This window comes from Pezoporus occidentalis, unplaced genomic scaffold, assembly GCF_034315485.1.
Source record: "Pezoporus occidentalis ecotype Australia unplaced genomic scaffold, CSIRO_AGI_Poc_V1 ctg122, whole genome shotgun sequence".
Lineage (NCBI taxonomy): Eukaryota > Metazoa > Chordata > Aves > Psittaciformes > Psittacidae > Pezoporus > Pezoporus occidentalis.
Genome location: NW_026913016.1, coordinates 1523454 through 1537674, shown reverse-complemented (window position 1 = coordinate 1537674; position 14221 = coordinate 1523454). Strand labels below are relative to the sequence as shown.

The window sequence follows — 14221 nt, the reverse complement described above, 5'->3', positions numbered from 1 at the left end:
ATGGATCAATGTAGATTGCAAAAGGCATCCTATCTATTTCTGAAGTCATACAACAAAAGGGTCTGGACTTGGAGAAGGAAATGTCTGGGAGAGGAACGAGAGTTTCCTTCCAGTGTTTGCCTTGTCAGTGCCTTGGGTGTATGCGGCACACAGTGACCACATGTTTAAGATTGCCAGCCTGGACTACTGTGTGCTCAGAAATGAAACAACCATCGCCTGAAACAGCAAGGACAACTGATTAACACATAATCCAGTGAGGCTGACAGATCTGCTAATAAAAGTTAAGTGAGCTCTGAGAGGTACAAGGACCTTTTCTTAGAATCTGGGTAGACAGGGATGGTCTGCATGACTTTAAAGGAGACAAATCAGACGAGACCTTTAAAGTCTTGGAAAGGAAAAGCATACTTTAAAAATTTATGTGTCTTGAAAGGTCATAGTAAAGGGATTACAAATTTTGTGGCCATTTGCACATTTGTCCTCCCCAGACTTTCCCTCCCCAAAGTAAGCAATTTCCACTAAAATAAAAACTTTTTGCTTTCCAAATACTTTGTCAGGAATAAACAATATTCTTAGTAAAAGACATGAGAGTATTTCCAACGTGGTTTTCTGTACAGCTTTGGAGGTTATTTCATAAGCCACTCATTGCCACGCCATCTGTCTCTGGTCAGAAGCCATTGCTCTGCAGTGTGCTGATGTGGTTTCATCTAGGAGGCCTGTAGTGGCAGGAAAAGGACTTTCTGTGGTCTCTGTGATATAGCAGATCAGCACTGTAGTGAAGGACCATTTCCTTATGAAAAATCAGTACATGAGAAAAGAGCTTGCCATGGCTTCACACTTCTGCAGCGTTTCCTGTTTGCTGTACCCACCAACTTTGCTGAAAGCCTCTTGTAGCTCTGCCATCTCCTCCTCTGAGAAGTGTGCTGTTGATGCCATTTCTTACTTCTCTGAGTGGCAGGTCTGCAAAAAGAAAGCACTTGGTTTTATTTGGTACCTTTTGGGGTTTATAGTTGTGATGAAAAAGAGAGGGTTTCAATTGGATTTTCAATGTCTCGGAGCAGCTCCCCATAGCTGAAAGCCCAGCTCTTCTCTGCATCCTAAAATCAAGTGAAGGGGTTAAATCTTCATACATGTGATACAAATCCATGTCCCTGCTGTTGTTTTGCCAGGCCCTGCTCAAATCCCAACATTTTTTGTTTAAATGCTAATTTAATTGGAATTAAATCCTGTATCTCCTCCCTTTTGTTTCTCATGGGGAAAGCAGATAAAACCATGCTCATTCTTGTTATTCCCCTTTTGAAAGAACAGTTCACCTTGTGCTTCGTCATCAGTGCTGGCGAAGAAGCAGCGGCCCTGTCTGCCCCCAGGCCTCTGGGCTGGAGCCCTCCATTATTTGCACTGGGATATTTCCACTGCCTACCCTTGGATACCTAATGAGAAGCTGGCTACCTTTATGAGATGAATAGATGCAGGGAGGGAGGGAGGGAGGGAGGGATGGAGGGATGGATGGAGAGAAGCTCCTTCACAGGGTGTTCAGAGCAACCAGGTCAGGCTTCCTTGAGGGCTACTTCTCTTCCTGGTTATGGGGAGCATTTAGGGACTCGCCCTTCAAGGTATCCAAGTGCCTGAGGCTGGATGGCACTTTAGGAATAGGTGGCTGGAAGTTTTCCTGCCTTTCCTCTCATCAAAGATATAAAGCAGGAGGAAGGATTAGACTTTCCCTTTCTACACACCTTTCTTAATAAACAGAAAGGGAAAGTTTACATCCATTCATCACATCATTTAATACACTGCCAGAAAATACACATTATACCCCTCCGCTTTTTCATGCACCTACTCTCCCTTGCATTTATTCCTGAGGAAACTGTTAATGAGATGAACTATCTATTATTCTATATTTGTGAGAATGACTCTAGTGTCCTATGTCTCTTTAAGAATTAATTAAACAAGCAACTATTTAAATAGAATAGAATGGAAACCTGAGTTGGTCCTGGAAAGTTGTTGCTGTAGCTACAGTGTTCAAATGAGGAAAAGCAAATACCTGAAATACCTCATTCCTAGACTAAAACAAGCATTGCATCCTGGAGGCTTGGATTCCAAACTTTATAGAAAGATATACTATACATAGGTAATGTAAAAAATTACAGATGGGCTCTAGCTCTCTACAGAGACACAGAGCTGTGTACAGCCTATCTGGGCTTCAGATTTAATGCTCTCTTGAACTCAGGCATTGATTCCTTGTATCTGTGAGAACCACTACAGATACAGCTTTGAAACAGTCCAAAGACAATCTCATGTGTTTAGTTTTTTTGTCTACTGCCTCCCTGCAGTACCCTTTTTCTGCCTGATCACTGTGGTTTTAGGGTGAGGACACCTTCCAGAGAAAAACTGGTTAATTCACTTGAACCTTCATAAGTACAGAAATGCAGTATAATCCATAATGCAGTTGCTCTTGGGGTAAGAGAACCCATGTACAGTTTTCAGCACAATCAAGCTGGTGATTGCTACTGAAATACTAATATAATACTACAAGTGGTTCTAACGACCATATTTCCAAGGATTACCTGTAAAAATCCCTGTGATCCACTAGCAATGTGGGTAACGTATACTAGGGTAAAATTAGATCCATAGTCTTCCATCTTCATCCTGGTATCCTTCCTGCCTCTGATTCCTCACTACCAATCTCTTAACATTGCATGCTCCATGTTTTTGGAACATGTGGATTCCCTAAAATGCACCTGGACACATGAAAATCTCACACCATCATCAAGAAAATCCATATTCCACTCAATTAATCAAAATCAGAATTTTCTGATTAAAGGTTTTAGCGCTATTCACAATTTAAAAATGCTTTATTTTTTAATTGTTCAGGTACTAAAAACAAACCATACACAAATCAAAAGAGTTAAAGCCCAAAGCTTTAGCAACACACACCAAAAAGTAACAAATCCATTTTCAAAAAGCTACTTTTCAGCATATAAACTGCTTATTTTGCTTAGATCATTAAAAGTAAATGATGATCTTTAGGCACACAGAAATGTAAAATGCTTCTGGACTATGATGGAGGAGGTCGTGTTCAATATTTTCCTTCTGATTTTATCAGCCAAGAGCAGATCCATTTGCTTCCAGGGGCCAAACACTTTAAGCACTTCACTGACCTCAATGCAAACTGAAAATACCTTGAGCATCCTATCAAGAGGGCATCCTATCAAGAGGGCATCCTATCAAGAGGGCATCCAATAGCCCTGGATGAATAGTTTAATTACAGATAATCCACAAGGCACTGTAAGCATAAATTGTGCTGTCCTGCTCCAAATCATTTTCAAAATCAGTATGACAAGGCAGATACAGAGAAAAAAATGCAGAGGATGGCAAAGGAGAACATGTGGAGATGACAGACAATATGAATGAGCTGAAATATAGCTTCTTTGAAGGGAATAGCTGTTGAGTAGCTGAGAAAGGAGCCAAGAGAAAATCAGTCAATGAGAACCAGGCAATGGTTTTGATCTCAGACATGCACAGCAAAAAGCAATGGGAAAAACTGGGCAGGAGGGAGGGGAGTTTGGAAAGGAAGAAATACAAACAGCTTAGCTCTCAGCACAGATGAGATTTTGAAGGTCAGCAGCAGCTGGGAGGAAGGATCTTGAACTTGGTGTTATCAGAGATCAGTGAAAGAATTCAAGTTCCTTAGAGAGAACAAGATGAAAGTCAGCACATGCTCAGATGCGGAGGCAGGATGCTGAGGAGGGGAAGACAGCTCCATGGGTCAGAGCAAGAACAACAGTGGAACTGCAAACCAGAAAGAAATGGAAGGTAATAAAAACTCATAAGGAATATATAAAACGGTCTCACCTAAGCTGCTGACAACCATACCAAACTGATAGCAAAAGAGCCTCTACGAAGCACTCCCTTTCCTGCTGTCATTTTCAAACCAATACATTACAGCCATGCATTTAAGCATCCTTTTATTTGACCTTATCCTAAGAAGAACCTACTACCGCACTGATGTTTTAAGAGATCTAATAACAAACTATTTTCAGTCTGAAATATAAAGGAAGAACTATAATAATCTCAAACCTGAATGTTATTTCTAAATTGAAACACAGCAATATTGATGTCCTTTTATCTCTTTCAATTTTGAAGCCATAATCTGAGAAGCTGCCTGGTTATACATTACTTGGCAAAGCGTGCACCCACCATGCAATATAAATAATAAATGGCAAAGCCATTAATACCTCAAGGTTTCCAAGACTCTCATTAAGTAGTTACCTTGTTTCATGTTTTCCTCCATTTCTCTGGTGTTTAAGCTTTACTGCAAGCAAGGCAGTGAAAACCTTGAAGATGTGAAACCACACTTAACAGCTAGACATAAAGTTGTATCTTTCCCCAAAGCAAAAAAGCAAATTTCATGGGGCAACATTACATTTCACAAACACATATTTAAATCATCAAGATAACTTAACTGAGAGTTTGAATGAATTACTAATATTTACTCAATTGCTACCATCAGAGCTTTATTTTACCACACTAGTACTTTGTTAATAATTCCAGAGGTTCCCTAGCCGTTGGAGAGCGATCAGATAAAGGACTGCAAGTGTGGCCCTGTCATATAGAAATTTCCCTTCTCTTCTGCTATCTTCTCTTCAAACTAGTTTACTTTTTTCTGCAACAAGAGACACTCACTGCTGCAAAATGTAGCTGTTAGAGTTGCATGGGGCAGCACAGGACCCCTCCGCACAGAAACCTCTGCCTTTTACAACAGCTTTCAGCTCTAGTTCCTTTTCTCTTTCTTATCTCATTCGTGAATTCAATTTCCAAATGTTCAGCTTCCTGTAACGGCTGGGGAACATTTCCCCAGCTCTTTTCTGCATTAGCCTTTCCTTCCTCACTGGTATTAAAGAGATACCCCCAGTAATTCTCCCCCAACACACAGCTTGCCCTGGACAATGCTACCAGCAGGCAGGAATAAGAGAAGTGACCTCAGAATTGTGCAGAAACTCTTGTGATACATCCAAAGCATCTTGCAGGACAGAAAAAAATGGAGTACCTTGAGTATATTCAATGTTTGTCCCATACTTCTTTCACCTTTGGGGCTGTCCTCATTCCTGGTCACTCATTAGAATATCCCTGATAACATATTCCTCCACAGAAATATTTCCCTCTACCTTTCTCTCAAAACGTCCCACACGTAAGACCATACATCTATATGAATTTCTGTTCAAATGATGTGTCTCAGCCAGCTAGTTTTCTAGAGTATGGAAGGGCTGAGGAGGAGACAAGAAAAGAGAAGATTTATGAGTTAGGCTCTGATAGGTATTTTCCTTCTGCAGACACATTTTGTCATTTTTGTTCTCACTAAGGGATGAGAAAAAGAGAAATTATTCAGTGGTCTCATGTTGAAAGAAGAATCAACACTGTAACTGCAACCGTGTGGCCTAGAAGTTCCTGAATTTTAAAGTTTCATCCTGTGCACATCAGAAAAAAAATTCTACTAAAATGCAAGAGGCAAAGCCATCTTATTGGCAGTCACCTGAATATACGCTTTTGCATAATCCAGAATAGTTTTTCTCCTAATTAAATTTTACAATCTCAACATGCTATTATTATCATGCTTCTTTTTCATATATTTATTATTATCTGTTGTTATTTTTACCATTCTGATCAAAATAACATGCTTGTACCCCTGTACTAGCACCCACAGCGAAGTAGGACAGTATCATTAACACTAAATTTCCCCAGCCTTACTGCCAGTTCAGAGCAGTGATAATTTGCACTGATGGCTCTAGGGTATCCAGCCATCTTAGACAAACAATACCATCCATATCCTTTACTCTTGTTTGGTGTTATAGCTTCCAGGCAGATTGTGTGGACATTTTCTTGTGACAGGTATTTTTCTCCTAATGGAGTAAGAGAAAAACTAGAAACTTCTTTGCTGATGAGTTATTCAGCTAGGCAGCTACTCACCATGACTGACGGCATCAGCAAATACCATCAGGTTTTGAACCATGTATCAATTAGATGCTTTTGGTACACAACAACTTTGAAAATAATTTAAGAAGCACAAATGGCAGTATCTTTGACCACATGAGGTGTTTCATAATAAAAAGTTCCTTTTTCAAGTTGTGCACTTAGTGGTACAATTATTTCTGTATTTAAATAGCTATAGATATACGCATGGATAAGTTTTTTCTAACTTCCTCAAAGATGATGAGCTGAATTTTAAATCCTAAAGTAGACAGAAACGCACTTGTCTCTTTGCAACGTGTAACCTTGATTACAGTACCTTCGGTCTGGGTGGGATCTTGCTGTTTAAATCAGCATACAAAACACAGACCGGAGTCTTTCTGAGATTATGGCAAATAGTTCCTCTCTGGTACATGATAAAGATTCACAATAAAATACAATCTTCATCTCATAGGCATTTTAAAATGCTACAACAGCAAAATCTCCCTGGGTATGCAGGCACTGGAATTATTAAGCTGTTGTACTTCACATATTTCCTATACAATTTGAAGAAACAGAGAGAAAAGACATTTATCACTGTTCAGAAAGCAACACGGTGATGCCCATGAGTTATTTTCTTAATGTTCCATTTTATAAAGGACCTTATATGTCAATGCAATGCCCAAGTCCTAAATTAAATATGAGTCAACAGGGCTTGGGAAGGGAAAAGCCACAGGATTTGTAGTGAAGTGGAGATCTCTTTCCAATATACCACTCAGTGGCAAGGAGTGCTAATCCTTCAAGGAAATGAAGATATTGAAGAAGCAGAGCAGTGAACCCATAAATACTCTCCTTATGTGTCTTTCTTACCAGGGAGAGTCTACATATATGCATATTATTTTTCAATCAGAGTCTGTAGAATTTTTCTTTAAAAAGAACAAATTGATCCAGTACACTACATTTTTTGTTGGGTCACTTATATTTTCTATTCCTTTACGAACACAACCCAGATTTAAAGTGAAAACATTTTTCCATGGAGAAAGGAAAACTTTGACTCTCAGCTGCTTTCCAGTGATTTTTGTTTCTCTCTCTTTTTCTTCTTTTTCTTTTTTTTTTTTTGTCCAAAGTTATTTTTCAAACCAAGCCAAACTGAAAAACGGCTTCAGTCAATCAGCAGATATCCTATTTGTTGAGGAAAGCCCTGCTCCACGCAGTTCCACCTTCACTAAGGTGGGGAACCAGATCATCTACAGGGCTGCTTTGGATACAGCTATGAGGAGCTACCCCACCTCTGCCCCATCACAACTGGAGTGGCAGATAGGACACAAAACCCTGGGCAGACAGATAAAATCCCTCTTTTCCTATTCCTGTGAGGCAGTCATGACACTGCAGCCCAACAGCAGGTCAGGAAGTACTGACTCAGTCCCAAATGTCCTGTGAAAGCCTAGTATCTGATATAAGAAAAGGAGAACATGGCCTGTGTTTCCAGCTCATTAGCAGGAAAACAGCTCCTCTGGGCACGGAAAGCACTAAAAACATGTTCCAGCTGTAAAGAGGAGGTGGATATATTATTTTTAGATACAAATGCATGTTTGCATTTGACTGATTCCTCCTAGATTTATGAGTTTGTTGCTGTTGCTCCCATGCCAGGAGTTGTATTCTGTCCTCAGTTTTGCAGGGTTCTTCACTGACTTCAGTAAGATTTTTCAGCACCTTCCTATGGGTGTTGCCTCCATATCTGGGACACCCCACTCATCTCACCCAGCAGCAGCAATTTATTTCCTGTCCTACAGCTTTCCTCTTTAATAACTGAAAAGATGCACAGAGTGACCAATGCAGAGCCCTCTGCTTCATCTTGCAGCATCTAAATACCATTTCTTTTTTTTATTAGTAAATATTTTTAATTTTGTGAAATATTTTGCATCAGCATTTCACTACAGTCTGCTCTTTTTCATGAAAGGGCTAAGAGTATGAAAATCAGCTCATTTCTGAATGCACTGTACTCTCCTATCTTCCCCATCTCTTTCCTTCCCCTTTACTCATCCTCTTTTGTACCTTAAAAAAACATATGATGATGATTTTTACTGTATGATTCTATCAAGTAGATAGCTCTGCTTCATTCTACACAGCTGTATTTTAACTGAAAGCAGAAGGAAACGGGATTAAAGAAAAATGGTAGCATAATAAAACATTATGGTTCTGTGAGCAGGGGGAGAGAAGCAACACCACTAGTGTGTGGTCTAGTGACTTTCAAGAAGACTCTCAAACATTTTATAACCATAACAGTATTCAGTCCAAACTCTTTTTTTGGTTTCAGTTGAGGAAGCAGATTCAAAACCAGTAACATAAAAAAGCTCTTTTTGACCTACTGCATGAGCATTGCCTTCAGCTTCTCAGCCAAGTAAATCTGGACCTCATGGTCAGGACTGAAGCAGAAATCCCAGCTCTTGCTACCAGCAAGTAGGCAGGTACCTCCCAGTCCCTCCTGGCCCTTACATCTCTCCTCGATGGAGTTTCCCACCACAGGAAAACAGGGGGGCTCCACATCTCCTATCAGCTCAGCAGAGCTTCCCCAGCCCAGTCCTGACCCTCTGAAGGCCCTCTGGCCCCATTTCACAAGGGCAAAATGCTCCTGTGTGACAAGCCAAAGGGGAGGAAAGCGATGCACACTGGAGTTCCTCTACATGAGAGGTTTCAGGGCGTGATCTGCTTTTATCAAGACAATCAGCCATCTGCTGAGCACCCATCTGCACTCCTGATGGCACAATCTAACCTACATTTGCTAGAGGTTTTAACTTTACACCTGCAGCAGTGAGGGCTGATGTCTGTGACTTTGGCTACAAAGACCTGAAGTCCCATTTGCTTCAAAAGTCAAGCTGTTCACAGGCTTAAGGGCCAGTTGTACAGATAGTGTTCAAACCAAATCCACGGGCTGAGGAAAACACTATCTGACAAAACCAGCAAGTCTACTGCTCTTACAGAGCAAAAAGTTCAGCCCAAAGGCTCCTGTTCACAGTATAACCACCTAAAATGTCTGCAGACATTTACAAGTTACAGATCATCCACAGTCTCAGCAGAAATCTCAAAGAAGACAAGGGACAGGCCTGACCAACTTCAACAGTCAAGATCTTAAAGGCAAATTCGATGTCAGACCCACCCCATACCACTGTTTTTAAAGCAGAAGTCCCTACTACAATCAGGCTCCATCATGAATCAGTTTTATTTATTGTCTTCAGAGTAAAATTACATTTATAAAAGCCTAATATAAATGTCCTAACATTCAACAAAGTATATTATAAGCACTACAGGCCAAAATACATTGGCTTTATGAATCTGTGTTTTTCATCACTGGCATCACAATCAGCTTCTTACAGGGATCCACTCTGTAATCTATATAATGGCTTCTTACATCATCACACCCTGCCAAACCGATGCAAATTCAGACTACCACTCTACTCAGTTAAAGACCACTCTGCCCGATTAAATACATCAAACACTTTCCTGAAGGTCAGTAGAAACGTCATGTACAAGACAACTGGCAAATGCGTTATGCTAGTACAGAGCCTGCACTGCTTTTTTACGGTTACCACAGTTTCCTGTGCAGTTAAGCTGCTTGTATGCCCCATGAGGGCAGCTTGCCGTAGAAACAGCAGGTGGTATGGTCTTACCTCCTGGGTTCAAGCGGTGGGTCCAAACTGCCAGAGCAACAGCTCAACTACGGCAAATCCAAGAGGGAGAAACCAACAGAAGAAAAACCAAACTTCTCGTAGGTTGGGTAACTACAAAGCAGTACGTCAAAAGGTTGCTGCGTCACTAGGAAGGTCCTATTTTGTGCAAAACAGCTAGTCAAACCCAACCCCTATTTTGTGCAAAACAGCTAGTCAAACCCCAAGAGTGAGTGAGCCCAGAGAAGGAAGTGAAATAGATTTTGTCTTTATAAGGAAATCTCTGGTCTGCCTCTACTACTACCTACATAGTCTACCTCACTACTCCTAGAATAGCTCCACTGCTGTGACTGCTTCCTCTTAGTTTTACCCCTCTTTGGTTCTGTTCTCTCTCACTAAGCATGTGCACGCACACACAAAACGCCTTCTCTCTCTGGTGATAGGAGCACCATGTTTTAAACTTGCATAACAAGGTCTGCAGTCCCACACTATGCTCAGCACAGGGTTGGCTGCAAAGTCAAGTTGGAGTGCTTGGGGCAGTGTCTCAGGGATGGAGACCCCTCAGCATCTCTGGGCAGCCTCTGCCAACGTTTCAGTGTCCTCACTGTGAAAATGTTTTTTCCTTACATGTGGCTTGAATTTCCCTTGATGCAATTTGTAATGTTTTTATTCTCAGTGTGCATGTCTGACAAAAGGCTGCCTCCATCTTCTCTGTAAGCTCCAATTAGGTATGTGTTAGACACCAAGAAGATCCCTCTCAGTCCTCTCTTCTCCAGGCTGAACAAATCCAGCCCTCTCCAGCTCTTCTTGGATCTCATGTGCTCCAGTCCATAACCATCCTGGTATCCTTCTACAGTTTGTCAAAGCCTTTCTTGTACAGGGAAGCCTCAAACAGGACACAGTGCTCCTCATGCAGCCTCACAACGGACACTGATTTCAAGGATACTTTTCCCAGATACACTGAGGGTCAAGCATAATAGTGCTTGATAGGTGCAGATATTAGCTCTCTTTCAAATCTGATGAGACAGCATTAGAAGCCTTTGCAGAACTGAAAACACAACATCAACAGATGAAAGTGATTCATCAACCCCACGGGGATTTCAAGAAATGCCCTGACTTAACAGCAAAATTTCCACCTCTTTCCACAAGCTGAAGAATCATCCTTCAGCTTTTTTAACAACTTCAGTTCTGACTTTTACCTCTGAAAATAGGCAGCTGGAAAAATGACCAAACTGAATCACTTCAATGAAGAAGCTGCCATTTACAATTCATTAGACCAGCTGGACCACCAGTTACATACTGATGTAGAGAGTTTTTTCATCATCTCCATAGCTGAGATCTGTCCTTGAAGCACATGTACATTTGCTCTATTAAGAATTACACTGAAATGTGTGATTTTATTTTTTGGTGTTTGGGATTTTTTTTTGTGGTTGGTTGGTTGTTTTTTTCTGTGGGTATTTTTTGGGTGGGTTTTTTTTGGTTGGTTGTTTTTTTTACAAAACAAAACTTGTAATTTTGTTGAACATGTTACAGGCATTTTTTTATGACTTCTTTCTACTTGAAAAATACCTGCCCTATTTCATTATTTCATTACCCGATAGACTCTGCCACAGCTCCTCTTCTTTGTTTTCTAGGATATTTAACACCAGCCTGATGCTTGCCACAACTTTTTTTCTTACAGAACTTTTGAAATACTTAATTATTTCTGTTGCTCTCCACAACATCTCCCTAAATGCTGCAATACCTTTTCTGAGATAGATAGGGAAGAGGACACCAAATGGTTGCATGCCTTAAATCTAACGTCTTGCACAGGAAAACTAGGGGTGGGGTTTTCCTTATCAGAGATGTTTGCTAAGCACTCTTAATATCCTATCTTGAGTTACTGTAGTTTATGGAGAAGATAGGTAAGGGACTCAGATTTTCCATCTTAGAGTATGGTATTTTATATTCATGTCACTTAGACTGAGTTCAATACTGTGTCATAAGCACACCGCGCTGATTCATACCAATAGGCACCAGATGTGCTGAAAGAGGGCTCAAGCTTAGAAATACAAGGACAGGGAGGATGAGATTTAAAGCGTGATGGATTTATAAGGCAAGTATAAACAAAAGATTTTGATAGATTTACCATGGGAACCATGATTCCCTTTCCCTTTTTCTGCCCTATTTCAAGATCTATTGGGATGTCACTGTATACCTAATAATGCTGTCTCACCAAACATTGTAAGAAGTCTTTACACACAACCCCAGCTGAAGTCCTGTTATAGCAAACCCTATTTAAATTCTGCACTGTGCATCCTTGAAGCATCACACAGATAACAATTTTATAAGGATGTGGACCTGTTGGAGCACGTCCAGAGGAAGGCCCACAAAGATGCTCAGAGGGCTGGAGCATCTCTCCAATGAAGACAGGCTGAGAGAGTTGGGGTTGTTCAGCCTGGAAAACAGAAGGCTCTGAGAGACCTTAGGGCAGTTTCCAGTGCCTAAAGAACCTGACAAGAAATATGGAGAGGGACTTTTTACAAGTACACATAGAGATAGGACAAGGGGGAATGGTTTTAAAATGACAGAGGGGAGATTTAGATTAGGTATTAGGAAGAAGTTCTTCACAACTGAGAAGTTGTTGCTGCCCAGTCCTGGAAGTGTTCAAGGCCAGGCTGGATGGGGCTTGGAGCAACCTGATCTAGCGGCAGGGGTTTGGAACTAGATGATATTTAAGGTCCCTTCCAACCCAAACCACTTTGTGGTTCTATTGGGCAGCACTGAAATACATTTAACTGGTAGGGTGCAATAGTTAACTCCTACCTGTACTTGGTTAACTTGTACCTCTGTGAAGTTTGTTTGTGGCAATGCTGACAATATGAGATTATGTGACAATGATCTCTCAAATGCAATTTCTTACATGGGGCAGGATACTGTCGGCAGTCATTATAGTATCAATTTCCTAGAATTGTGTTGAACCATAACTCTTCAATATAAATACCTTCTATCTTACAATAAAGTACACTTACTGTTAGCAACAGGCTAGTGTTACAGTAGGACATACTGTGGTACTGAGTTAAATGCCTATTACTGTCCTGCATTAGAAAAATAATACACTTGACTTACAGCTTCATTCTTAGGGCCAAAATCCCAATGCAGCTACTTTGTGATCTACTTGCATGAAAGGCAGAAGAGTTACAGAAGGGGAGAGCAAAGACATTAGGAAACAGCTGAAATGATTGTCTACAAGTTAAGCACCATATATTAGCATGCACTGTGTCTAATCACTCACAGAGGGAGAACTATAACTATAAAAAGACCATGCCCCTGAGCCACAGCTGAAGAGGTCAAAACCAGACCTTTCCCCTATGCTGTCACCACTAAAACACTTCAAAAGCCTTTCCCCTTATTGTCCAAGTGCCTGTGGGACCTTTCTTTCCACCTACCTTTTGCCAGGCTGAAACTTTCATCCTGCTGCTCATGCAATGCAGCCAAGCTTCTCTGCAGGTCAGCCAGACTGTGTCACTGTGGACTCCAAACCCTTCCACCACTTTTCTCCTCCTCCCCTGCAGCCTCTGCTCTCCTCTGCCTTTGTGTCAGCCCCACAGGTCTGAGCAGCAGTGTGAGTTCACTCCTGCCTCCTTGCCTGCCAACAGGCTCTTACCTTCCTCCCCTTCACCCTTGAGTGCCATGGGACGCCTTAGGAAGGGTGGTGACTACTCACTTTCTCCCATCATCAACCTCAGATATTGCTTAGCAAGGTGAGCAGCAACCCAAAAAGCCTGTGGAAACCATGGAACCTGTTTCCACTAATGAATGGGAATTATACTGGGGGGCACTGGGGCATCTGCCTAAGAAGAGGTACAGCAGCATCTTACTTGGCAGTACTGTGTTCTGGCAGCCCAGAGAGGGTATACGGGGATCCCCAACTGAGAAGGGAGTTGGGGTGTGCTACAAGTGAACAGTTTCCCTGTGGGAACTAGGGAAGGGTATTCCTGTGGTGGCCTGCTCTGGCACGACCACCTCTTGACTCTTGCGTTTGCCCACTGCAGTCTCCCAAGACCTTTCCCTTCTTGCAGCCTGCTTCTACTTCAGGGAATGAGTTTCTCCAAAAGCCATTATTTCATAAAATCACATTCATATAATGCAATGCCTTCTTTGCCACTGCTGACAGTCATGGGTTTTCATGGGTTGTGGACATGTCCTCTATCCAAGAACATACACAGGATGGGAAGGGCATGGTGGGGAGCAGAGCAGGGACAGCAGCACACATCTTCCAAGCTGACAGTGGAAGCTTCCTGCGGACCCTACAAAGTATCTTTGTTATAATGAAAGCACAATTTTAAATGAACCCTTTGAGGGGAACCTCCCAGTCCATAAAAAATTAGGGCAGATAAAAATGAATGGAAAATATATAAAAGTGACCTCATTCAAACAAATATCTTGCTCTTACGTAAGTACATAGGACCCTATGTAATTCCTACTACACTTTGATGTGATCTGAATTACACCTTTCTTCTGTGTGACCCTGTTGTTGTTCCTGTTAAAAACAGTGACACTTCTTGTAGTGACTAGGAACTGAAATGCCTGCCTCCTTTCTGAGCTTGGAACTTAAATGCTGTTGAAAGGTAAAT

At 41.4% G+C, this 14221-nt stretch overlaps 1 protein-coding gene across 2 annotated transcripts in view; it reads right to left on the bottom strand.

The window, feature by feature from the left end:
* LCP1 (lymphocyte cytosolic protein 1) overlaps positions 1–14221 on the bottom strand; it is a 47366-nt gene that overhangs the window by 19338 nt on the left and 13807 nt on the right. Inside the window, exons 1-2 of one of the 2 annotated variants that reach the window (XM_062607372.1) lie at positions 9609–9784; positions 867–957 (exon numbers count right to left, since the gene is read on the bottom strand). In XM_062607372.1, coding sequence (XP_062463356.1) covers positions 867–933 — 67 coding nt within the window. In that variant the 5' untranslated portion in view covers positions 934–957; positions 9609–9784. Of the gene's footprint in view, positions 1–866; positions 958–9608; positions 9785–14221 lie in introns of those variants that run through there. The other variant, XM_062607373.1, reaches the window with a different exon arrangement.